The sequence below is a fragment of the Aptenodytes forsteri genome, unplaced genomic scaffold, assembly GCF_000699145.1.
Source record: "Aptenodytes forsteri isolate BGI_AS27 unplaced genomic scaffold, ASM69914v1 Scaffold257, whole genome shotgun sequence".
NCBI classification, from domain to species: Eukaryota; Metazoa; Chordata; class Aves; order Sphenisciformes; family Spheniscidae; genus Aptenodytes; species Aptenodytes forsteri.
The window spans coordinates 6,756,107-6,782,288 of record NW_008795194.1 but is presented as its reverse complement, the minus strand read 5'-3'; the positions used below and the strand labels follow the sequence as shown (position 1 = coordinate 6,782,288).

The following is a 26,182-nucleotide window of genomic DNA, read 5'->3' as shown; positions in this document are numbered from 1 at the left end:
TTCTATAAAATAAAAAAAAAAAAAAAAAAAAAAAAAAAATCATCACTAGAACAACTAGAAGTTGTGATGATGGGGGTTCTCTTTAATTTATGGAGAATGAAAAGAAGAGCAATCAGGTTACTCCTGACAAAAGAGCAGGGGAGTTTTGCTCTCCCTTTGCTTCTTGGCTAAGAGGGTTCTGAACATACAAAACACTCAGGATTGCAATCAATCACTGTGACAGCTGGAAGCTGGAGGGATATAAAGACACTTCTCTACTTGTAACTTACATATTTTTCTCCTCTTTTTTGTCTGTTTGATCTATGGGACTGTACCTCTTTAGGGTCAAGACAATACAGCATGTAGTTCAACAGGTTTGAACTATGTGCTCAAGCACTATCCTAACAAAAAAAAAGCTCAGACAAGATACAGTCAGTTAAATTGGGAGTGCACTAACAAATGCTCTTACAACATCTAGCCTTGAAACGAGCACAGTGCTGAGATCACAAGCAGAAACAGGGTGGGCACGTTTTGTGGACTTACCCCAAAGAGCAGAATCTGACTCATATTTAGCTCAGTACATAGGTGAATAACCAGGTGCAAGAGTAGGAAATTACAAAATAGTGGATTAAGGTTGGATATCCAACAACCTTCTTGCCAGAAAAATCTCCCATATTAGAAAATAGTTCTCAGGAGAAGTAAAGGAAGCCTTGACGTTTGACATAATTAAAAGGAAGGAGAAAACACATTACAACATATGCTGGTTGGAACAAACAGCATTGGCAGGTGGACAGACTGGATGATCTAATGAAAGGTTATTTGCCATTTTTAACTCGCATGATTCCATACAATGGGGAAAAAAAAAAAGAGGCATTATGAAAATGGTTTCTGGCTACTAGGTGGACTGGTATAACAAATTCAGGACACTTTTATGCCACAGGCTGATGAAAAGTAAGAAAAAATTACTTTCATGTAGTCATTTAAAAGACAAAGCTGCTTCTTAAGTGTCAATTGTGGTAACATTAAATAAGGAAAAACATCCACTGCAGATGCTCCAGAAAGCGTTGTCATTTTTAACAAGTACTATGACCTCTTATAACACCTCTAAGCTGATGGATCTTGTCCAGCATTTCCATTTGATGAGGAACAGTATTTACTAGCCTTATCCTTGGTGGTCTTGGTTTTGGGGGTATTTTTCCATCACAGGTATACCAACCTTATGATATTTGCAGAAACAGCAATGCAGATTCTGCCATGCCAGATCTAATACTCCTGCTATACATAAACCAGCTTGAAAATGCAAAAGTAGCAAAAATGTGTTATAATATAACCATTTCTCTATGCAAGACCTTTTGTGATCTCAAACGCCAGTAAATAAGTTGTCTTAAATCTTAGGACTGAGCAAGGCCCTTTCAGTTTACCAGACAAGGCAAATCCTTCCACTGCAGACGTACATTCACTATGAGTCTGTTGTCTTTCATCACAGACTGCAGCTTTTCTCTCAGTGTCAAAAATACCACAGCCTGTGTGGTACTACAGCCATGCCACTGGACAATCCAGGCAACTGTTTTAAAAACAGAGAATTCCGGGCTGAACAGCACATGAGAGACCTAGAAAAGTGCTGCAAATGCATTTTGATAACTCTTGGCAACCTAAATGCTTAACTGGGAACTAGGCTATAAATTATGCTGTCAACTAGTTTCAAGGGCATGCTAATGACAACCCAGTATTGCCAGGGAACAAGGGAGTTCTCATCATGTTCCATTCCTTCTGGCCCCAGAACAGAGGCAAGGAGCTGGTAGACCAAGTTGGTTTCACAGCAGATACTCATCCTCTTCCCTGAAGACATCCCCTTTGGCTAGCAGGGTTACCGTACAGCCAACTTCTGCTAGCAGGACAAAGCATCCCCAACGTGGGAAAAATTTTAATAATATGGATTTATTGAGAAAAAGATTCCATTATTTCTTTTAAAATATGCCTTCTCTTTAGTTAGTACAGAAGAACCACCAGTATTCTCTGGGTATTTACAGTAATTTCCTATTTTGTTTTCTTCTAAGGCTTCAGGAGCTATCGTTGTTACCTTCATTTGTAACCTGCTGTTATACATTGTGTGCGATATAGCCTGACAGTGTTGGGAAACACTGTGTACTAAATTCTCATCAAAAAGCAATTCACTCAATTTTAATATATGTAATGGCACTTATTATCACGACCCACCATCTAATAACTTAATAAACTACCTCTTTTCATTTAAGATTACAATCCCAATTAATTTTTTTTTTTTTTTAATTCTCTTCAATAGAAACAAAATCTGATGCAAATTTACATCACAGTCCGTACACAGAATTAAGTTACATTCTTATTGGAGCTATCTGCAAAATTTAGAAAGAATATTTAGAAAGAATGAGAAATACAACTTTAGTGAAATCTGCTTTGAGTCTTTCTCCACCACTTTCTGTTCCCACTACAGTCACAAACAAGTCAATTAACCTTCCCACACACCATTTCCCCCCACAAAAACGTGTATAGTACTGCCTGCCTGTTTTACAGGAGCACTAGGAATTTCAGACCGTGCAAAGCTCACTCTAACCCACAGGCAAACAACCTCCAGTACAAAGCTGTTATATAATTAAAGGCGTGCGATGTTAAAAGCAGTTAGCATCTAACGACAAATTTCAAAATTAGTAACAAAATGTGTACACACTCATGCAATAATGCCCTTATTTGAAAAACTTCATATCAGAAAGCTCAGGAAAAATAGATTCCAGTCTTGCAAAGAGCCCACAATTGGCTGATGATTTTAAATTCTTCCTGTGCCTGTGGGAATTCATACTGCAATGGATTTCACAGGTCCAGACCATCCGACATAGTGCACATGGTATATTCAGGTCTCATAAGCATTCATGATTTATTCACTAAAGACATGTGCTCATTTCTGTTTTCCCATTACTGAGAAAAACACCACAGGAGATAACAGACTTGGATCCACGTGAATTAGGCAGTAGCAGATAACAAGCACATGGAATAGTTATTTTCAGCAATACTTGTTAATATTCTGTCCTTTAAGCTGCATAATCAGTTTTAAGAAACCAAATGAACACACAAAACCAGACTGTGAACAAAGTCACTGTAAAACTTGCGGGTACTTTCACAAGGTCAATTCAGACAACTAGAACTGAAAAAGAAATGGAAAGCAAGACAAGGTATGAAGCAAATCGGGCCAAAAAGCCGTCCCATGTCCATGAATACCCAAAGCACAAACAAAACAGTTATGAAAATCGGGGCACATGATATTCTAATATCTCATGGGAATATTTGGGAAGAGATGGGAGAAGGGAGAAATAACGCAAGAATTCCAAATTCCCCTATATATTCAATGCTGAGCAATCTAAAAAGAAAGTGTCTTACCTCAAGTTTATACGCCCTGTCCCTGCTGAGGGGCTCCAAAGGAAAACTCAGGTTATTCGCTTCTGCCAGGGAACGCAAATCAAAGTAATACTTGGCATAAACACTAGAGGGAACATTAATATTGAACTGCAACAACTCAAGAAACTGGCGTTCCAGCTCATTCCTGTAGAAAGAAGATAAATGTGAAAACATATTTCAGACTGTGCATTCTGAATGTAATTTACTTTAAATTGCAAATGGTATAAACCAAGTTCATTTCTTATTCTTGCCAGATGCAATTATCCTAGCCTAAGGTTTGACCTGGTCTACAAAGTTCTGTCGGCATATGTATGCCAGTGAGGAATATGAAAGATGCTGCACCGTGCAGCTGCTACTGCGATGCCAATCAAACCCAGACACAAACTTTTGCTAGAGGAGGGGCACCTTTATCAGTTTAGCTAATACAATCTGGGACAGAAAAGCTAGCAGGAAAAAAATTTTCTTGTTGTTTCTGCTGTACCTCCACTAGGTGGATCTGCACACACGGCTATGCAAACACAGAACACAGACATGCCCTAAATTTGTCAGACATCCCTCATAAATGCTGCAAATTACTCTAACACCTAAATTACTGGAGAACTTATTTACTCTCTTCAGCCTTTCATAATCAACCATTTAAAACTAGTCATGGGAAACCTGAATTTTTCAGCATACTGTCTTATCTTTCTCTATGAACAGAATGAAGGAATTTTTCCCTAGGACGAGCAATCAAAAGTCACAGTGGTGATTATTTGTTTTTCAGTACCTAAAACAAATGTGTTTATCAAAATATCTGATAGGAACAGAGGTCCTCTTTGAGCTCCCACCCCATGAAACCTTTGGTATAGCAATACATTATTACCTACACCAGTACATTAAAAAGTATGTTAAGAAATAAGTAGATCAACAAAATTAAGGACTGGAAATTTTCATAAATTGCACAGTAACTAGATATCCTACATAATACTTATGCAGGGACATATGATACATTCAAAACAGTGATTTCAAGATATGAGAAATAAAAAAGATAAATGGGTGGTAAAAGCTGTACATGTTTGCCAAAGACTATACAGACTGCATAGCTGTGTTACCAGCAGGTATCGACTGACTACGATACTGCATTTAAGTTACATTTTGACTGCAGTGTACGTGTGCAAGGAATGTGCAGGCAGTGGGCAATAGAAGAGGAAGGATCTGAGTACAAAAAGTACTGGCACAGTAATTTTTCAACACTGATTTTTCTTCTTCTCAGTCTTTACTCTTACATCACTCTTACATCATAATCATTGTCTTTCCTTACCTTCATTCTCTCTGCCAAAATTCTATGTTTACATAATGATAAATATTAATTAACATTAAAAGACTCTCTAAAAGCTGGATATGGACTCTTTGGCATGAATTCACACTGTTGAAGATTCTAACTTTTAAAAGATCCCAATTAAAAGAAATACGTTTTAAGACATGTACCAATAAATACAGAAGATTGTATTTAAATGTCCTTTTATACTGCCAAGATTTTACTTTCTGCAAGCTAAGCCTAAAGGTCTATGGTAACGCATAGTAGAAAACCTATTTTAATGGAGAAAGACATTGGCTGTACCTCTTTTAAAGAGCATCCCCAAATCTTTAAGAACAATACATAGCCTCAGATTCTTACTGTCCCCCAGTTCCCAGATTTGAAGGTTAGATCAGCAGACTAACTACAGCTGAGAAAGAACAAAAAAATACAGGTATTTCGGATTTGAACTAATGTAATATGACTAACCACCACACCCTTCTTCCCGCTACATCCCCATTAGACCACTTTAGCATATGCTTTCCTGTGGCCGCTCCCCAAATTCACACAGAAACTCAAGGTAATGCTACATACATGACTGCAGACACATACTGCAGTTCCGTCCTCCCAAGTCCTCCGTTAGCTGTTAGGCACAGTTCAATGTACTGCTGGTGACTTAAAAAACTCAGAAAGGTCTGTGTGATGTTTTGCAAGATAGACTTATGCTGAATGATTCACAGCAGTCGAAGATTTTGACCCAGAGTTTTTCTGCCTTATTAATATAAACAATGAAAGCCCCCATCTTGCATACAGCTAGACACTTCAAAATCATAATACTGTACTGTCCCAACTACCTGAAAAATAAGAAAGAAAAAAAATCCACCACACTAAGGAATGGAGGAAAAAAAAATTTGGAAGAACTGGCAGCAGGAATATAAACATCAGGTCAACAAGCACCAGAATCTTTGCTGGAGGATTGACAAGGAGCCCCAAACACAAAGCCCATGAGCCAGACCACCAAATACCATACAGAGAGCACAGCCTCTCCAAAGGCTTCTGGGTTTGCAGTTTGTGAGAACCCTAACATCTTTAAGAAAAGGTTAAGAAGCTAAAAACTTTGAGGACAAGGACTCATCACAGTTTGGCTTAGGGAATGTGCAGTGCAGAAAGAGGGCCGATGTTAGCACAGGAGCATGGGTCTTCCATGTGAGTAATGGTGTTATATAGCTCAAGTGCAACTTCTAACAGTAGCACCATCACACGTGTTTGTCAAAAACAATAACCTCTTTTTTTGTTTCCTTTCACACCATCACAGTATGCCTCATCACCAGCCTTCAAAAAAAGCCCTGAGAATCAGCAATTTCAAAACTCATATTTATAACCATTCCTGATTAATACTGTCACACAGCACAGTCAAACCTGTCAGTCTGCTTCAAGCTGTTCAGCACTCTACTTCAGCTCATGTCCCAGCTTCAGAAATACTTTAAAAGCTCCCAGATTTCCCTTGGAGGAGGAGTGAATGAAGGGAGGCCCTTACTGCCACCGAATACCCGAAAGCATGAGAAAAGGATCAAGGGAAAAGTAGCTTAGCAAAATCATTCAGGAAACACTCAAAACAGTCAAGAAAGCATTATCAAATTGTTCTGCATGGAATAATGTTGCACACAGAAATGTGAAGGGCCTGATTTTAGCTTCTTGTAGCCCCTACCCCCCCCTTCATTTTGGAAATCTCATTCTGTCTGGGTTATGTCGGAAAAGAAGTATCATCAACCATCCTTTAAGTAGCTTACATATTTTAAAACAGATACTGAAATGGCATTATGTGGTATTTCCCACCTCTATTTTGAAACAAGAGTTTTCCCCAAAACTAATAAAAGTACCTACAGCATACCACAGCAGCGCAAGCTTTGTGTTTTTTACTTTGACTCGGGAAAAAAACCCACCTTATTACAAATTGCTCATTAATACAAGATTTAGAGATAACTTTTCTAATACTTGAGCAATGACAGCTACTCACAATTTATAAGTCTTATCTAGCAGTGTATGAGCATGCTTAATTTAAAGCAATCAGCTGACTCCTAACATTCAACCTTTCCCTTGCAGATCATTTTTAGACCAGCTATAAATCTGACAAACAGCGAACTACTAAGAAATGAAATTAGGGCTGCTTTAGCAAAACCGCTTGGCCTTTTACTGCTTTGAGATTGCAAACTGAGATTCAAAAAACATTCTGTCTGTATAAACATTTCTTCTCATCTACTTCCCTCCTTCCCTCTCCCCTCCTCCCAGAGTGGTTATCCACAACAAACTCTTCAGCGGCTGCGATCCTGACTTAAGTGAGTTAAAGCAGAAACGAGTCTACATTCTTCTCATTACAGACTTAGCTCTGCTTAAAAGAGCTCTGAAACACATGGATACTGTACTAAAACATCTTTTTAATAATTTTATTGTTATTAGTTCTTATAAAAAAGGGGTGCACCAGTAGACTGAAAACATCACTCTCCAAACGCACGAGCCACAATGGCCTGTCAGGGCATCCAGCCCCCCGGCACCATCCCAGCGCCAATTCCAACTGCAGCCCTTCCAGTACTGCTCTCGCACGCACGCCAGCTCAGGTAAGGGCACCTCGGGAAAGTGTGCGTGGTATGTGACTCAGCCCTGAACGTATAGATGATACAAACCCCAGGCACTTCAGCCAATATATGTAATACCTGCTAAGCAACCAAACAAAAAAAGCACTAGACTATTTAGTGAAATGAGCATTCATTTTAGTATTCGTAAACATTAGGATCTTAATTGTGTTTATTCTTATTACAGTTCTTTTTATTACTGTTGGAATATACTCTTAATATGACTTGGGAGTATCCAGCCAAATATCACAACTCCCTATGCTGTTACAATATGCACTTCTTAAGAATGCCATCAGATTAAAAAAATGGAAAAATGGAAATTTCTCTTGGCAAGTTAAAATACTAGATTTTTAACATCTTGGAAACGAACTCAGCAGGATACGGGGGCAGGGGGGGAATCCAAAAGCACTAATTTTGAATAATGGCAATAAATAAGTGGGTGATCATCTAAGGGTCATTAGGATCACAACAATTTTTTTTCCTGCCTTACATGTTGGTCTACTGTCTGTATGGAGAACTAGCATGACAGTAAATGTTGCTGAAGTGAATACATGCAAGCTCATTGGATGTGGGTTTATTTGTCAAGTCAAACATTTAAATATTCTGCAGGTCTGTTTTCATCACCACGCATGAACATCCAGGGGTAAAATAGACTTCAACCAGAAAACAAAAATAATTAATGTCTTCTAAGTAAGCAACTGTCAAGTAGACCTCATGCCATCTATCAGCATCCACCATGTTTAGATAAAACACAGATATACAAACTTTATATAATTTATGAGAGAACTTCCTGTCCCACTTATACACACAGATCTTGGCATTCATTGACAAAGATAAACATACTGCACTCACATGTCTTCGACCGTGATATCTTTCAGGATCTGGCAGTAATCCACGTTCCACACTGCCTGGTCGTCCCAAACTTTGGATGCCAGTAGAATTGCACCCAGTACAATTCGCTTCCAGTTTGCTGGACAAATATCTATCTCTGCATAAGTTAAAAGTCTTTCAAGATATACCTGTGGAAACACGTTAAAATCAAGACTTAATCATTCTGCTGTTAAGTAGAAATGAAAACTATTCTCATAAACCCATTCCAGCAATTTTAAAACAGTAATCTGCTCTCAAGAAGATTCTTTTAGAAAAGCTGTAGGTTTAAATACATACATTTATGCCAAGCTCAAGACTGAATGTGACAAACTCATATTTTAGTTGACCTTTGCCTTCTGATCATATTACCAGAAACAAAACTGTTATTTTTTCTATCTGTAACTGTTGGTAATATAGTCGCATGTTGGAATGAATTCAAATGATAGCTTAAATAAATTATTAAAATAATGTAAATAAATAAAATGCTAATTACTAATGAAGAAAGCAAGGGTATGCTACCAAAAATAATAATTACTAGCTACCATACAAACAACTATAGTTGTAATTTACGGGCAATCAGTTATCAGGTATGGCATCATGTCATGCTGGGCCCCTCTGGTGAGCCTGTGTGAAGAGGTTCTATAGGCAGGAAGGAGGATGGACGGAGGAACAGCTACCACAGAAACAGCAAGCTGAACAGAGAGGAAAGGTATGTGCTGAGAAGGTAATTCATAACACTTTCCTCTGGACCGATGAGCTCTGGAGATGAATAACATAACAGTAATCCTGTTGGACCTACAAGAACCGACAAACTCAGGACACCATAGCCTGGCCCAATCTGCCCAAGGCCACCAACACGGGCTAGCATCAACCAGAGCTCGTATAACCAGACCTCATCCAAGAGGGTGGTGGGTACTATTTACAAAGGCTACAGGATTATATACGTACATCTGATGAAACAAGGGACCCTGGAGGGACTTTCTGAACACCTACCAAAAAGCTGCTGGCGGGGGGTGCAGTGTGACCCTCTGTTTCCAAACACAGAGCTAGGCTGCCCCCCCAGCTGATGCTCCAGCCAGGGAACTATGGGTAAATACGTGAGGGATCCACGGGAGCGAATAAGTCAACATGCTGTGTGAATAGTTACCCGCTATCGATAGCAGCAGCTCAATTACATTAATAGTAACAGACTGATAAACAAAATGCGTTCTAAGAAATACTGGTTGTGGGTGATCTGTGTGCCCCCCTACTCTATCCCCTGTTAGGGACAGGGAAATTACAATTATGAATATTTACATGTGAGATAAACAAAACTGAATACATCTGCAATCCACAACATTTAAACAGTTTATGTACTAGCTGAGAAGACATATAATAAATCTGAAGTTTGACTAAGTTAATGTTTATTAACACCTAATCAAATAATACCCAAAGAATAGCTAATATATCCAAAATTCAATGTAGGATACATGCTGGTAAGGATTTGAGGGAAGGGGAAAGGGGGGACATAGGGGAAAAACTTTCAAACCCGGAACAGCTCACTGGTGATTTGCTATAGGGATGCATACTCATACAAGCACACAGAGGACCTTCGGTGATTTGTGCTTCTGGAAAGGCCTAGCATTAGTAGAATATATTACATACTTAAAAAATAAGAATTCATATATTTTGAAGCTTGTGTATTTTTATGAGTCACCAATAACATCAAGAGGGGAAAAACTTTCAAACCCGGAACAGCTCACTGGTGATTTGCTATAGGGATGCATACTCATACAAGCACACAGAGGACCTTCGGTGATTTGTGCTTCTGGAAAGGCCTAGCATTAGTAGAATATATTACATACTTAAAAAATAAGAATTCATATATTTTGAAGCTTGTGTATTTTTATGAGTCACCAATAACATCAAGGCCAAACATCCTTCGGTAGGATACATGCTGGTAAGGATTTGAGGGAAGGGGAAAGGGGGGACATAGGGGAAAAACTTTCAAACCCGGAACAGCTCACTGGTGATTTGCTATAGGGATGCATACTCATACAAGCACACAGAGGACCTTCGGTGATTTGTGCTTCTGGAAAGGCCTAGCATTAGTAGAATATATTACATACTTAAAAAATAAGAATTCATATATTTTGAAGCTTGTGTATTTTTATGAGTCACCAATAACATCAAGGCCAATTACATCCTTCGTATAGTTTTGTTCATTAATTTTCACAATTATGATATGTACAAGTAATTAGAGCTTGGCAACACGATCACTGAAAACAGTAGACAGCTGTTGTATAATTTAAAATTTTACAGAAAAAAATGTATTTTATGAAAAAAATATTAAATATCTGAATACATGTACACAGATATTCAGCCCACAAAATGAACTGTCTCACACACTCTGCAGTATAAACGGCATACTGAGCAAGAAAATCATGGGAAAAAATAAAAACACAGTATTAGACACCTTTTGTTCAAAGTGGCCACCACAAAGTAGAAGTTCTTTGCATCCTACTCTTACTGAAGGAAAATAAAACTTGAGTTACAGTGTCTGTAATGGTCACTAATACAGTCATATTACAATGAATTCATGTATAAAAAGTATAAAATTTTCTCTTCTCAACAGATCACCTCTCCCCAAGCAACAGATTTCTCAGTCCACTGTGAGGTTGTGTCAAACAGGTTTCACTGCACTCTTCTGCCAATGATTTAAGGAAAATCAGATGCAGTCATTTATTAAGTTAGTAAATTCTGCTCTGATTCAGAAACAAAATTTTTTACTGCCTTCATTAGCATCAAGGAAGTGAACTTGTTCTGCAGTTTCGTTTCTCATCCGTGGAACAACTTGCTGTGCATGAAGGAGCAGAACTTGAAACTGGAAGTGCTTCAACATGACAACACAGACACATTTACAAAACCCAACAATTAGTCCTGATATGCTACTCTATAAAAATACAGGTTTGCATTTACTGAAGAGTAACCTATTTATACCTTGTAATAGATCTTACAATACCCTCTGCACTGCATTGTGATAAAAAGCCATTAGGTGGTTATTTAGGTTGCTAGTACTCTTACAAGAGTCGACATTGACTGATGGAAACTAGCAGGAGATTTTATGAGATACTCTGTGTGTGTGTATATATATATATATCTCTGTACAATATACATGCAAAGTATTATACCTACCTGAAAGGCTGCATTTTATAAAAACAGAACACTGCTTGGGATTCTGAAGGGCCAGCGTTTTGTTTTAAATTTTAAATATCTAAAGATATTCTACAGATGCTGAAGGAAATTTGCTTCTGCTCTAACAGAAGAAATACATAGCCGCTAAGAAAACTGAAAACATTCCTTTAAGATATATGTTTTAAAATAATGTTGTTGTTTTTTACTTACCAATTTAAAACATTTTTTTAAGAGGCATTATGACTGATTTATAGATAATTACTAAAATCCACAAAACATTTAGAAGATATTTATCCCAAGTTTTGGGGATATCTGTACCTTCAAATAAATACTGGACTAACTTTAAAGAAGTAACAACAACTAACTTATAAAAGGAGCATACATACAAAATGGTAGATGCATAGAAATCTTATTTGGAAAAGCATAATGTCATTGATACTACCAATGCCAAAATAGTTTAAATGAATTTTTGAAATTATAGAATACTCAAAAAGTCTGAATAGTTACAGTATGTTGGATATTACAGACTGGTCAAATGAAAAAAAAAAAAAGTCTCAGTAAAAGACCTTTGGCTTTCTCACTCCCCAAAGGGTTCTTTCTCTATTTTTCTTGTGTTAACGTGGAATTAACCTTAACCTTGTTTTAGACACTTTCTTGAACTCAAGCTACATCATTAGGCACAAAAAGACAGGCATAATAAAACATTCAAAAATCTCTGTGAAAACAAAGTTACACTCAGTTACAAAGTCAGAATATTTACAGCATGAGACCTCACAGATAAAACTGTTGATTTTTCAGGTTTTTTCTTAAAAACTAAGAAACATATAGGTAGCAAGATATCATAAAACTAAAGCTGAATTTTTCAAGAGGCCGGATGCCAGACTCCTGAATACACCATTTCTTCTTTAGCTATGATTTGCCCCTGCCTGCCATCCTAACACTGAAGAAAACCGTAACATTATAATACTGTAAAACAAAATATCACTAATTGTTCAAAAATTTATTTTCCTTCATAAGGAAGGCAAAACGCTATTTAAGCACAAAACTACAAATTCCAAATTATGTGTCAAGCCCATTATTAAAAACAGAGTTTTGACTTCTTAGTTAGAGCATCACTCTGAAAAGATTTTGATGTATAAAATTTGGTACTGGGAGACCACAGAAACACAAAGCTCAGTAAATAGGTGGCACATTGATCTCACCAGAGTCTGCACTACCTGATGGTTCTGTTTACAAGGCTGCCTTTTGCTTTCCAGGCAGCCTGTGTAAACAAACCCCTTACACACTATATTACACAACCAACTTGTTCAACTTAGCAAGCAAAACTGCTCCTTGAATTATGAACAAACAGCATTCCCTGGAATTGTCCCCGGGAAGCAGAAGACTTCTTTAAAGCAATACACTGTGCTAATGCAGGGAGTTTCATAAGCAGAGAGCATATGGAAGCCATAATATCATGCCACTCTTAAATTAGGAAATGAACTTCATTTACTTCACATCAGTGCTGAATTTGACCCTTTACTGTTAATGCAAACCTCTTAGATTTCAACTTCCCACATGCAGTTTTAGTAGATTTTGAATGAATACTCATCATCTATAGATATACAGAGCATACAAAAATCAGAAAATAATATCCTTTCTTATGTGCGGCTCTAGCTTAGAAAGAGAGAGGAAAAAGAAAGAAAAAGTAAAAAAAAAAGAAAACCAAGTAAGGATTTTGTTGTGGGCTCAAATTCAAAGGCATTCAGAGAAGAAAAAGTAAACTGATAAGAACAGATAAGAAGGATATTGCAAGGAAAGACATAAAGGAGAATAATTCATAACAGATGAACTTACACCTTGAGCAGATGAACTTACACATAAGTAAAAAGGAAGCGTAAACTTGCTACTACCTTCCCACCAGCACATACTTGAGAAATCAGCTTTAAAAATTAAATAGGAGCTTGACAAGACACTATTCTTATACAACCTTCATTGCCATATTTGAGCATCTTCCAATAGCATGTTGAGGGATATGAATAATCGCTCTTGAGTCCTTGGTGGTAACTTGGGCTTAACTCCAGACATACTGTTTTCTGGAGTGAGGTTCTGTATCATCTTCCGATAAAACTGATGAAGATGATAAATACCTCGCCAGGAGAAAGGCGCATAGTGCGGCTTCTGGCTCCTTTCTTGAAAATGCCCTAAAAGAGAGCATTTTGTTTTGTTCACTTGCTGTGGCCTCCCTGACTCAGTCTTGGGTTTTAAGTGTATGTGTTCAAGTAAGAGAAGACAGAAAAAGAACAAGACTTCTTCTTGCAGCAAACATTTGTAAAAGTTTATCGAGCTCCTCAGCTAATGTGGGAATTCACTGCAATCTGGGACTTGTCTCCCAAAGACACACCTGTGCTGTCACATTAGTGTAGTTCTTCAACTTTCTATCAAGCTCACCCAGTTACACACACAGTCTTCGTTCTAGCTCTCTCTAGCTCTAGTTTGGAGAGAACCAAGTGACTCTGCAGACAGTGACATTTAGGCAGAGGAAAGGCTGGTACATACTTGAGCTCTCGCCGTACTGATGTCGGGCATCCTCATAACGGCAGTATGCACACAGCCAAGTGAGCTCTGTCTCCTATGCAAATGTGAGAACGTTCATTATTCCTGACAAATGGAGCTCTCGACCACTGTTTTCACCTCAGAGCATTTCAATATACTAGGCCCAGGCCATAGTAACAGCCCAAGCACCAAGATTTTGACTTTGATGGGACGTCAGAGTAAAAAGGAGAGGTAGAGTCTGCCATGCACTCAGCAGTCTACACTACTGAAGGGGGATGCTTCTGGCTGCTGCAAAGATGTGCTGAATCAGTACAGACTGTTGGAGCAGGGCCAGGTGGCTCTCAGCCCGTTTGAAGAGGAAGGCTGGTGGATGGTTAGTCACTACGCTACTCATCCCAAACAAACTCGTGGCTGGTGGGAGAACACCACCTGCTTTTGCTGGCAAAAGCAAGCGAGTCTTCCCACATGCAAGCAGGCATGCTCCACCTCATTTCAACAAAAAAAAAAAAAAAAAAAAAAATCACTGAAAACGTTGACCCTGCAATGGTAAATGTGACATATGGAAATGCCATTTGTATGCATTATGTCTATACATTGAACAGTGTCTTAAACACAGGGGTCATTTTCTTAAATATGGGGTTTGTATAGAGCAGACTTGAGATTCTGTGTGTACTATGCGGTTCACTATATTCGTTTGTTGTAATGAATTTCACTGGCTTAATCTTCAAAAGCAAAACTTTCTACATTTTCTTTAGGACTAGCTGCTGTAAAGTCATATAATAAAGCTGAATTTTAAAAGCTCACTGTAGAAAAGAATATTGTAACTCGCATCTAAGAATGCTGGAAGAAATTTATTTATATGTCAAGAGACCAAAAAATGCAGAAGAAACAATGTGAGAAACACTTTTTTTTTTTTTGGTAAACAAAGGTCTGAAAACCTCACCTCCTCTGGATTATTTCACCAGGTGTTCCTTTATAGATCCAGAACTAATAAAAGGTAAAATGAGCTTTTAGTGTCTAGAAGACATAAAATAAATGCCATGATTTGCCTCCACTTGCTTTTAATAGCTGGATCCATGCATACAAATGGAACTAAAGCTTAAAACAAATTGAAGCTGTTATACCAATGTTACTTTTCTTCTATTTAATTCATCCTTTGCAGTGCCTCTTCTGAAAGTAAGCTTTTGTAGCAAAACTTCTGAGCGTTTCTCTACTGAAATATTCAAAAGTTGAATTCCAAAAAGGCAACAGATTTATTCTGCCTTAATTCAACACCTAGTTCTCCTTAAACACTTTAACAGTTTCCAAGAGCCATCTTCATCACACCTATCATTACCCATTTATGACTGTATGTTTATAGATTTTTACAGAACGATAACAAAACTATTTAAATAAAATATTAAAGTTACTGATGTGACATTAGCAGAAGCTCTCAGTGGCTTCAGCCAAAAACCATACCATTCTGAATTTTTCCCAGCTTGCAAACAAGTATAACTCAGTGTTAATACCAACAACACTATAATCTTCAAAACTCATTTGTGACATAATTCAATTCCTAGCTGAAATGAAAACGCAGTTCTGATCTGGAAAATATCAATGGACATTGGTCCATCAACACATTTTTACTTACAAACTCAATACCTCGTAGTCTGATGCCTCCGTTATTAGTCTACTGTGTTTGGGAATGAACCACATGGTTTTATATGACTGTCAGTCTAACAAACTTTGATGGACAACACTTGCACCTCATTGGAGGCATTTTAGTAACTTGAGCCCACTTCAGAAGATACACTGCCAGAGTTAAGATTTCAGAAGAGCAATATTAGATTATTATTTTCCATCTCTTCCCACAGACTCGCACCAAGATTTTGCAATGGTTGACCTTTACACTTGGAACATCAGCAAATTATTATTTAATCATAAGTGAAACCAATCAGGTGATTTGCTTTGTTAAGAATTCACTTATCTGAATTTAAAAGAATTTAATTCTATTAATTAAATAAAATTACCACTCTGTGGGTATAGATAATCCCAAATTGGCTTCGAGTTCAGTGAACTCTGGAGAGGTTCATTAGCTTAGATGCGGCACCACAGGAATGTAGTTAAATGGCTTCCAAAGCCATTTCAAGTCCAGCAGAGGTACAGAACTGATTTGTTTCAGCACATATCTTGAGCTCATAAACCTGCCAGACCCAATATGACTCCATGCTGAGCTAGTTTGGATGCCTCTGATCTTAACTCCCAGGACTTGGACTTGCAACAGCATGGTGGTGAAGCATTTAGCCATCCATTATCACCACTAGTCCTGGGGGGCTTTTTTTATCCAGACACAGAACTGTAACATGGCACGAGGCTAACCAGATTGGCATCCAAGCAATGCTGCTCCAGCAGGGCTACTGCTGAGCCAGAACTAATCCCCGGGGTGATTATTTGCAGTTGGGTGAATCCATCCTGGACTTCCCGAGTGTCTGATAGTAACCACAGCATCCAATATTGTCCCAGTTATCCAGGATGTCCTGCTCCCCATGATCCTGGATAGCAAAGAGTTGGTTACACAACATCCCAACCAACAGAACATAAATCCGTTTGAAGAAATTGAAAACTAAAGATAGCACTGAAGAGGTTCAGTTTTAATTAGTGCGAAACAGCATCTCATTTTTTCCATCTCAGAGGACATTATAACATACTTTGTATATTATATAATACTCTCAAGTAGAAAGGAAAGTTAAAATACTGGAGGAGGTTTATTTCCTCCTTTTTTTTCCCTTCAGGAGGATATATACCAAATATGAAAGTGTCAAATCATTTCAATATTTCATAATCCAAAGGAACACTCAAATTTTATTAAAATCTTACTATGGGGTTCTTAAAATGTTTTGTTTCTCTGTTACTTCATTTTGAAGCTGTTCAACATTAACCTCCAATATCCCAGATACCTCTTACCACACTGGAGTTGCAGTCTAAGCACCCAAAATACCATAATTCTTTTTTTAGGTTTCCCTAAAACAATGGAGCAGGTTTTCTATGGAGGTTGTGGAATTTCCATCCTCAGAGAAATTCAGAACTCAACTGGTCAGGCCCTGATCAGCCTGATCCAGCTGGTCGTGCTTTGAGCAGAGGCCAGACCAGACGTGACCTCCAGAGGTCCCTTCCAACCTGAATTATTCTGTGATTGTATCTGTCTGCAGTACTAGAGTTTCCTGTGATGCAACACAGAGAGGTCAGAAGTTATGCACTGCCTCCAAGCAGGCTGAGCAGGAGTCTCAGCACACTAAAGAAATGGGCAATCTCTGAGGAATGACACTGACATTACTAGAATAATTCTGAATTTTGAGGCAGCCACAAGAGCAAAGCATTATCTTTTCTCATGCTGTTTTGATATTGCTTTATGCCAAATTCTATCTCTATTTTACTAATAAAACTCTAGTGGCTTTAATTATTTCTCACTTGATTTACACTGACAGAAAGGAGATAATGTTTTTGGTATTTTAATTACCATAATTGAGAATCTACAAATAAACATGTATTTGCAAAAAACTCATTCCCTCCCTCTGCCATTTAAACTCCATATGAACTCACTAGGTAACCCACATTGTAAGTTGCAAGAGCACAGAATAACTAACGAAGACAGTTTCCATCCCAACACATCATGAAGAAATGCACGGTCCTCTCTCTTTAATGAGAAAACTTCAGTGCGTCACAATGCCTTGAAACGAAAAAGATATTTGTATGGAAAAAAATATAATTGGTAGTGGGTCCCATATAGCCAAATTACGGCTCTAATCCAAACACTAAATTGCCATATGCTCTGTTCTAAGCAATCAGCCAGTTCCCTACCACGACTCTCCAGAAATAACTGTGCTTTGCAATTGCCCAGCTGGGCATTTAAAATGTTCCATAAAGGTCTGGTGCCATCCATTTGGTGGAAAAGGACATCACATCATCATGGTCTTGGCAAATTCATTCAATTTTTATTTTTGAGACCAAATGTTGAAGAATAACAACAAACGCGGTCACAAAACCCTGAAAATGCGAACAACTGCAAAGTACCATTGTAGACATTTATAGGAAGCACTACTGGAACTGAGAGAAAAGTCACACATCTCCAGGTTTGCCCCTTAATTTACTCATTTTAAGATAAAGATCTATAATACATATAAAATGCAGTCCAACTATTAGGCAACATCGACTTTCCAGTCTAAAACTGGGATCAGTATTCATTCCTTGCCCACACAGAAGCCCTTAGAGATGCATCAGGAAACAGACACCCATTCTTTGACTGAATGTCCTCTTCTCTTGGGGATTTAAAAAAAATTCCCTCCCAACCCCCAGCTTGAATGTTCTCTTTTTATGAAGTGTACATCCCAGCAGGCCTAAAGCAACACTTGACTAAGAGACGTATAAGTATTAACTAATAATCATTCATGTGTTGTATGTTAGACTGTAGTCAAAAGATGAGAATAACCCTAAAACCAGGGACCAGAATCTGAGTCTTCTGCTCCGGCCAGTGCCCGGAGCACAGGTTTGAAGCCCCTGTTCCTCTTGCCCTTCTCCGGAGCGTACCCTGACACATGGCCAGCTGCCAAGGGGCTCAGGATCCACAGCACACGTGGAGAGACCTTCTCTCTGCACCGGGGAGACCTTCCTCAGATGTGGCAAAGTGGTGGGTTTTGGTCACCTCCCAGGGAATGCTTGAAGCCCAGGACAAAGGTGGACACCAACAATATTGGATACACACAACTCTTCTCACAGGTTTCTTACACGAGGCGGAGCCCAGCTTCAATGCTTTGCCTTGCTCACCCAACCGCACTCACGATCCCTTACGGTCACTGGATGGAGAGTGACAGCATCAAACCAGGCAATAAACAGTACTTTGCATTGTACTCTGAGGTCTTTGGAGGAACCTGCCTCTTCCATTAGCTGCATAAGGATCGGCAGTTTTACTGGGCCAGCTGAAAAGGACCTCTGCTGCAGATCAAGTGCCTCTATGGACTCTGATCACTTTCTTCTGTGCTTTTGTTTTCCTTTAAACAAGTATCAGATTTTTGATACTTCAATTGAAATATGGGGGGAGGAAGGTATTTTATCAGCATTTAAAAGTAAAAATATCCCAGTGAAAGGAAATCAATTAAAAGCTTTCTCCTTTCCTCCAAACACACAGAAAACAAAATTCTCCTCAAATGCTATAATTTTCACAACACAGTTCAACAATATTCTCTACCTAGTTGCTGAAAACGTGACTGAGGAGTACAATAAGAACTCAGGAACATCTGGCTGGATTAATTGTATCCCTATTTTTCATAAGGAGAATTTATTCTTACATACTTCAAATTTCAAATTTCCCAATATCAAATCCTCTCAGTCACAGTATGAACTTTGTAATATATTTCAAAAGCATGCTCCTCTGAACTTCACAGAAATAATTCAGCTCACGTACTGTATGTATTTACGTATCACCATATCTGATCAGTCTATAGCATACAGACCTAGCGTATTTGCCTATCTGCATATTTGCAAATGCAAAAAAATGTATCTTCTCTGAAACTACTACGGACACAGAAGTATATTTAGGAGCCTTAGATTTGGCCTATTTGCAAAAAACTCAGAAAGTCATGCCAAGGCAAAGCAGAAAACTTGGACCATTCTCCTCTTCAGGTCTAGTTAATAAGATTGTTTTTACAGAACAAAAGAACAAAGCATAAATATTTAATTCTCATGACATGCAAACACTGTACTGTTTTCCTGTTGGTATGGATAACGCTCCTGTTCACATTTTTATTTGCTACCCAATTAGTAGATTACCATAAGTACAACTTGCCACCTCTGCACTTGAGGAGATGGTGAAGATGAGACAGGCATTTCTCAGTTTTAGCAAGGGTGGGAATACTCTGGGTCGAGGGAGAAGCACATGTGCATTAATTTTCTCACAAAGTCAGGTAATGGAGTATAGTTCAGCTGCTCACTGGGACAAAAAACATTATTTGCAAGACTTGAAATCAGCAACACAATTCTTAAAACTGATTTTATTCTTACGGTATTCTTTTATAAATAAATAACGTGAATTAGTATTTAATTGTTTCAAGCCGAGATTTTAATTTTTCACCTATCAGTATGGGAAATCTCTTGGCAGCTCTGGAGGCTGTGTGAAAATTAAATTTTTTGTTTAATTATAAATTGGTTTTGCTGTAATAGTGGAGGCTTTAATTGAAATATTTTAATTAAGTGCTTGAAGCAACACAACGCCGGCTTTTTGCCAGAGACTAGCTTATCTAACACTCTGGAGTTTCACATTTACTGAGCTCCTGTGCTGAACATACAGACTGCTATATAACCAATTGTATCTGCTGCTTCTACCTGGCTAATGGCATGTAAAAAGACAAACAGCAAGTGCATTCAACTACACACCTTAGACCAAGTTAATAATTTGGGCAGTAAAAAGGGGTGGTTAGGACTGTTTAAAAGTAATTAGATTGAGTGAAAGAAAGATAATAGTTGTAGCATCTTGTTCAAAATGTATTGTGATCTCCACAGATATACTTCCTGCCTTCTGGCAACCCTCCCAGGAGGAACAAGTGGCAGACAGGGCTATCAGATTGCTCTCCGATGGACGGCCAGACTAGGGCAAAACATAAGCTCCAGCAGGGAATGCTGCTCTCTTCTTCTCCAGACAGGATATCAAAATTGAAAGTACTTGGAAGGTTCATAAATAGCAATATCAACACTATTAAGATTTCAGGAGTGTGGGGAGGGGGGAAGGGTTGATTGCTTTTTAACAGATTAATTTCCACATTTGAATATTTCAGAACATTTCAGAAACAACACTATCTGTCGCTGGGGCCCCTCCTGATGACACTAACAAATAAAGAAATGGGATCTAAAAGTACAGAGGAAACTGAGAACAGCAGCAGCAGGATTTCATACTTGTAAAACACTATTTATCCAAAAACTCTGAAGCTTTCTGGAAAGAGAGGTCAGGCAGGTGCTATTATCCTGAAAACATGGGCGAGAATAGCAGAACAGTAATGCTGATCACCTGCACCAAATCTATCTGCAAACATCTGCATGGCTGCTTTGAGAACTAGGCTATAAAACAGTTTATCTGTTATCATTGTGTTGGGTGAAAAAACCAAGCTACCTAAGGTTTCAAGCACTAACAACCACGGAAACTGCCTCTGCAATATAACAAATAATTTAAAAACATTTATACTTCATTGCAGATCACACCAAAAGAGTTACTTGCACAGAAACCACATGAGAACCAGAAGAGGCAAGGATGTAGTTACAAATGAAAGATATTGAAATATATGCCTGAGTTAACAAGATTTGTGGGGAAGAACTTTCCATGCATTGCAATAACAGGAAGATATTGATTAAAAAAACCTGCACCAAATCTATCTGCAAACATCTGCATGGCTGCTTTGAGAACTAGGCTATAAAACAGTTTATCTGTTATCATTGTGTTGGGTGAAAAAACCAAGCTACCTAAGGTTTCAAGCACTAACAACCACGGAAACTGCCTCTGCAATATAACAAATAATTTAAAAACATTTATACTTCATTGCAGATCACACCAAAAGAGTTACTTGCACAGAAACCACATAAGAACCAGAAGAGGCAAGGATGTAGTTACAAATGAAAGATATTGAAATATATGCCTGAGTTAACAAGATTTGTGGGGAAGAACTTTCCATGCATTGCAATAACAGGAAGATATTGTTATTAAAAAAAAAAAGCCCTCTTCCCTTCTACTGAAGAGTGCCCTCATTGATCAAATAACCTAAGACCAAACAACAGATAACTACAACAAGGTTCCACTGTATTTGACAGCAGATTAATTAAACTACACAAGAACATACTGATCCACACAACATATCTTGCCTCCAGCAGAAAACACTTAGGAAGAAAAGGGAGAAGGACAAGAACTTAGTGCAATTATGTAAAAGAGACAGATAAAATGTCATTTCAGAAAACAAGTAATGGCTGGGTCAAGTAACTAGGTAGAGTAATACTTCACAATGTATGGATGGAGCACTGCAGGGTGTTTCTTGCCCTATTTCTCTCATATTCCTGTTCTGTACTGGCTAGTACAATTCATTCTGACTGACTGAAGAAGAAAAGCCTGCCAACTAATCTTAGAAGCCAAGGGAGGGAGATTAACAGAGGAAATTAGTAGGTCTGGGCTTCAAAATCCACCTTTTCCAATTTCCCCTTCTTCCATCTCAAGTGCATAACAAAGCTGTTATGAAACCACGTTGTAGCAGTAAAAAAAACATTGGGCTTTTTTTTTTTAAATCTCTGGGTCAAGAACATGGCTAAAATCGTGCCTGAAAGCTGAAGAGGCTTGTCAGAGTGGGCAGGATAAAAATTTCAGGAAAATTAAGAAATTCTCAGCTGGTGGAGATCACTTTAGCTCCTTTAATCCACATTGCTATGCTGATCCACACCAGCTGAAAATCTGAACCTTCTTTTGTGTTGTGCTATTTTTAAGTAGCTAAACTTCAGCCTTGAGTACAATTGTTCGATCCTATGACGTGGTCCTGAAAGACAAGTACAGTGCAAGTAAAAAAGAGCCATCACCAACATGTCCCAGTCACTCACCAAATCCTTCATGTGCCCATCAATTCTTATTAGTGCGATTAAATTACCTACAGCTGTTCCTGAGTCTCTGCTGGGAACTACAATGATACACAGCAAACCCCCCAAAAGCGGAAACCTTTCTGCTTTTAACATTCCCTCCTGTTCAGACCACTTATGCCACCTGCATTTTCTATGAGTCACCTTGGTGGCCTGTAACATGATCACTCTGCGAGGGCAAGACATAACCCCGGCTTTTGTGTCGCATGTTACCCAACCTCTTCTTCTATCACTTACTCTCCGCAAGAAAATGAACTGTAGTATCTCTTCCCATCAAGAAATTCCCTTGGTCTCCAGGGTGAGAAAAAATTCCATGGCAGCACCCAGATCTATCAAATGATACAAACACAAGCTTTGGGAACAAAACTGGGTCTGTCAGATCGTTGATGTCATCCCTCAGACACTCACCAGGGTGACAATGGCACATTCAGCAGTCAGTTGAGCAGCACTGAACAACGTCCGAACAAAGCGGTAAATCTGTTTCTGCTCCGGGTCATGTTTGTCATAATCTGGTGGCACTTCGGATTTCTAAGGAAGAAATACTTCCAAATAGGTGACTGAAACAAAACGAAGCAGACAGAAAGACAGACAGTTCACATGAAAGGGAAGAAGAGGCAGATGAACTTACCGAAAGGGGATGAAGGTTTTCATCAAAAATATCTAAGAGCATTCTTCCGTCTGTGTCCCTAAAAGGTATTAAAAACAAAGTAGCGTCATTGTCTGAACACGACAGCAGGCAGCTCTCAGACACAAGTGTATCGTTAAAACTCCAATACTGCTCATGCTGCGTGGTGCTTAGGAACACTGCAGAAATGTGATTTTCAAATAGAAGTTGGACCTATTCTGCCATAAGGTTCACGTGTAATATGAAATCCGTATTACAAAGTATGCTAAAATTTTCAGATTTCAATGCCGAAGGCACACAGCTTTTGCACTCTCTACTGTGAGGCTTTTTCCCAACCTAAGAGGTACTACTATAAACTTATCATAAAATCAGCTCAGCTTACTCTCCTTTTCTTAACTGTTAATCCTTGCAATCTCTTCTTTTAAGTAATTCCTCCTCCTCCTCTATTGCCAACTTCATGAACATTTACAAATATGCAGCACTATTTTTACAGTTATCCTTCAGTTAATGCATAGATACTTCACTTTTTATTTCTTTGGAAAACCCTATCCTACTGTGATTTCTGAAAGCAAAAAGGAGCATATACAAAAAACTTTTAGACAAAATAATATTCCTATTCATTGGTTTTATTTCCTATTTTGGCTCAGATCCCTGTTGCTCAAGATCAGCATGAAAGTTGATGCAACTTCACAAGCCTAACATCCAAAATGCAATTTAAGATTTTTGCTGTGTGTAACCTTGGCAGAAACACGAACAATCACAAAAGCAAGTGGTATAACAGTACCAGTTAGAACTGGACACTTTCCGGACAGATGCATCCATGTAACTTACTTGTTACAATCCCATCTTTATTTATAGCATCCCTGGTACTTGGGTCATAGAGCTCTTAAGAGAGAAACCACTGAATATGTTATCTATCTTTACTCAACAGCACGTGTTTCTCAGAGCATGCAAACACAAGTTTTACAGTGGATTCACGTCTACAAAATGTACTTATTAGCAGCTAACATTTAAACCTCAACATCTGAAGGTGACATTTTTTCTGCTATAAAGCCTGCTAACACTGGAAATACTCCTTTTTAAAAAGAAAAAAAAGTGTTTACCTAAATTAAAACAAAAAAGCAGACTGAAATACTTACTAGAAAATTCCTAATCAGCAAGGATTTTAGGCCAGACTCTCTTACCCCTACATAAATGGAATCGTTGATGTGCTACAGTAAACTGTGGCCCTTCACAATGAGAAGAGAGAAAAAAAGAATTTCCTATTTCTTCATGCTGTAGCTGCTGCATGCTATGAAGACACATTTGATTGCTCTCAAAAAATCTATTACACAAAAAACCCAAAAAAGATAGGTTGATAGGTTTGCGTCTTCATTAGAACAAATTCACATTGTTATCTATCAAAAATGAACCATCTACTAATTGATCTAAGCATTTTTCATGGTTAGTTTGTTGGGGTTTATTTTATTTTATTTATTTACTTAGCAAATTCACCAATACTTAGGCATTCCTCCGAAAACAAGATAGGTGTAGCCTTTTACCGCTTGTTGAATAGCTAAGCACAACAAAAGCTGCAGAAAGCCCATCGATATAACAACGATAGGAGACACTGGGAAAAGAAGGAATGAAAACTAGAATGTTACAATCAAATGAAATGTGGGAAACATATGAAGGAATATTCTATTTCATGTACAGTTTCTCAAAAAAATGGGATTGGTGAGAGTTTGGAATGTTAGCAAGTAATATAGTTTTAAGCCTACTGTGCAGGAGAAAAGGAACAAATAAATATTGTCTGAAAAGAATTCTTCTCTGGCAAAGCAGGTTTCTGTCAAAATCAACCTTGAGTATATATAAGAGTTACAGTGGTTTCTTACTCCCCACCCTCCATAATGAACCAAAATCTACCACATACGTCAACAACTTCCTTTCGCCTATAATGGCAGGAAACAGAATATATGTTTTGTTATTGCTGTTTCAGCAGCAAGTACAACTGAATGCTGTTATCACATTGTCCCTCCGTTCCTAAATCAGAGACTGCCGAAGACACAACAGTCATTTCACATCCTCCATTTCAGAGTCGTTAATTGACCCACGCGAGCCTGCTCCAGCACGGCTGCCGAGACCGTCCGTCCCAAGTGCGGCAGAGGGCACGTTTACAACACACCTCCCCACGCCGGGCAGCCGCAGGAGGGAGAAGCAGCAACCAGTTCTTCCTGAATGAATCACCTCTCTGTCCCAAAAGCAAAAGGACAGATAGCAAGTTTCCCAAGAAGGTAACATTCAGAATGTATTTGTTTTCAAGACACTGACCTGGGACTCTATTTTACAAAGGTTTAGCCTCTCTGTTTACTAGATGTAGATCAAATTTGCATCAAGTTCTATAAGACCACGAATGGGCATCTTTTACTGCAGACAGAAATCAGCTCCACGGCAATCGGCATGAAGCATACTTTGGCTCTGGATTCCTCCTGCTCAACTGTGAGCTCTTACTGAAGTTTCTCACCCTTTGTAGTCCCTAATGCGCCCCACTTTCCTGAGCCTTTTACTCAGCTGGCATGATACTTAAGTTATTCTTAAGCACTCTGTTATTTCCACAAAACTTTACAGTCTGATTATCTTTGTGTATTGGGTTTGCATGGCAAGGTTTTGGTAGCGGAGGGGCTACAGGGGCGGATTTTGTGAGAAGCTGCTAGAAACTTCCCCCATGCCCAATAGAGCCAATGCCAGCTGGCTCCAAGACGGTCCCACCGCTGGCCAAGGCTGAGGCCATCAGTGATGGTGGTAGCGCCTCTGGGATAACATATTTAAGAAGGGGGGGGGAACCTGTGCAATTGCAGCTGGAAAGAGGAGTGAGAATATGTGAGAGCAACAACTCTGCAGACACCAAGGTCAGTGAAGAAGGAGGGGGAGGAGGTGGTCCAGGCGCCGGAGCAGAGATTCCCCTGCAGCCCATGGTGAAGACCATGGTGAGGCAGGCTGTCCCCCTGCAGCCCATGGAGGTCTACAGTGGAGCAGATATCCACCTGCAGCCCA

At 38.7% G+C, this 26,182-nt stretch overlaps 1 protein-coding gene across 1 annotated transcript in view; it reads right to left on the bottom strand.

The window, feature by feature from the left end:
* The window catches only part of CCNY (cyclin Y), a 56,281-nt gene that overhangs the window by 3,725 nt on the left and 26,374 nt on the right, over positions 1-26,182 (bottom strand). Inside the window, exons 5-8 of the mRNA XM_009278640.2 lie at positions 23,153-23,210; positions 22,933-23,052; positions 8,164-8,330; positions 3,388-3,550 (exon numbers count right to left, since the gene is read on the bottom strand). Coding sequence (XP_009276915.1) covers positions 3,388-3,550; positions 8,164-8,330; positions 22,933-23,052; positions 23,153-23,210 — 508 coding nt within the window. The remainder of the gene's footprint in view (positions 1-3,387; positions 3,551-8,163; positions 8,331-22,932; positions 23,053-23,152; positions 23,211-26,182) is intronic.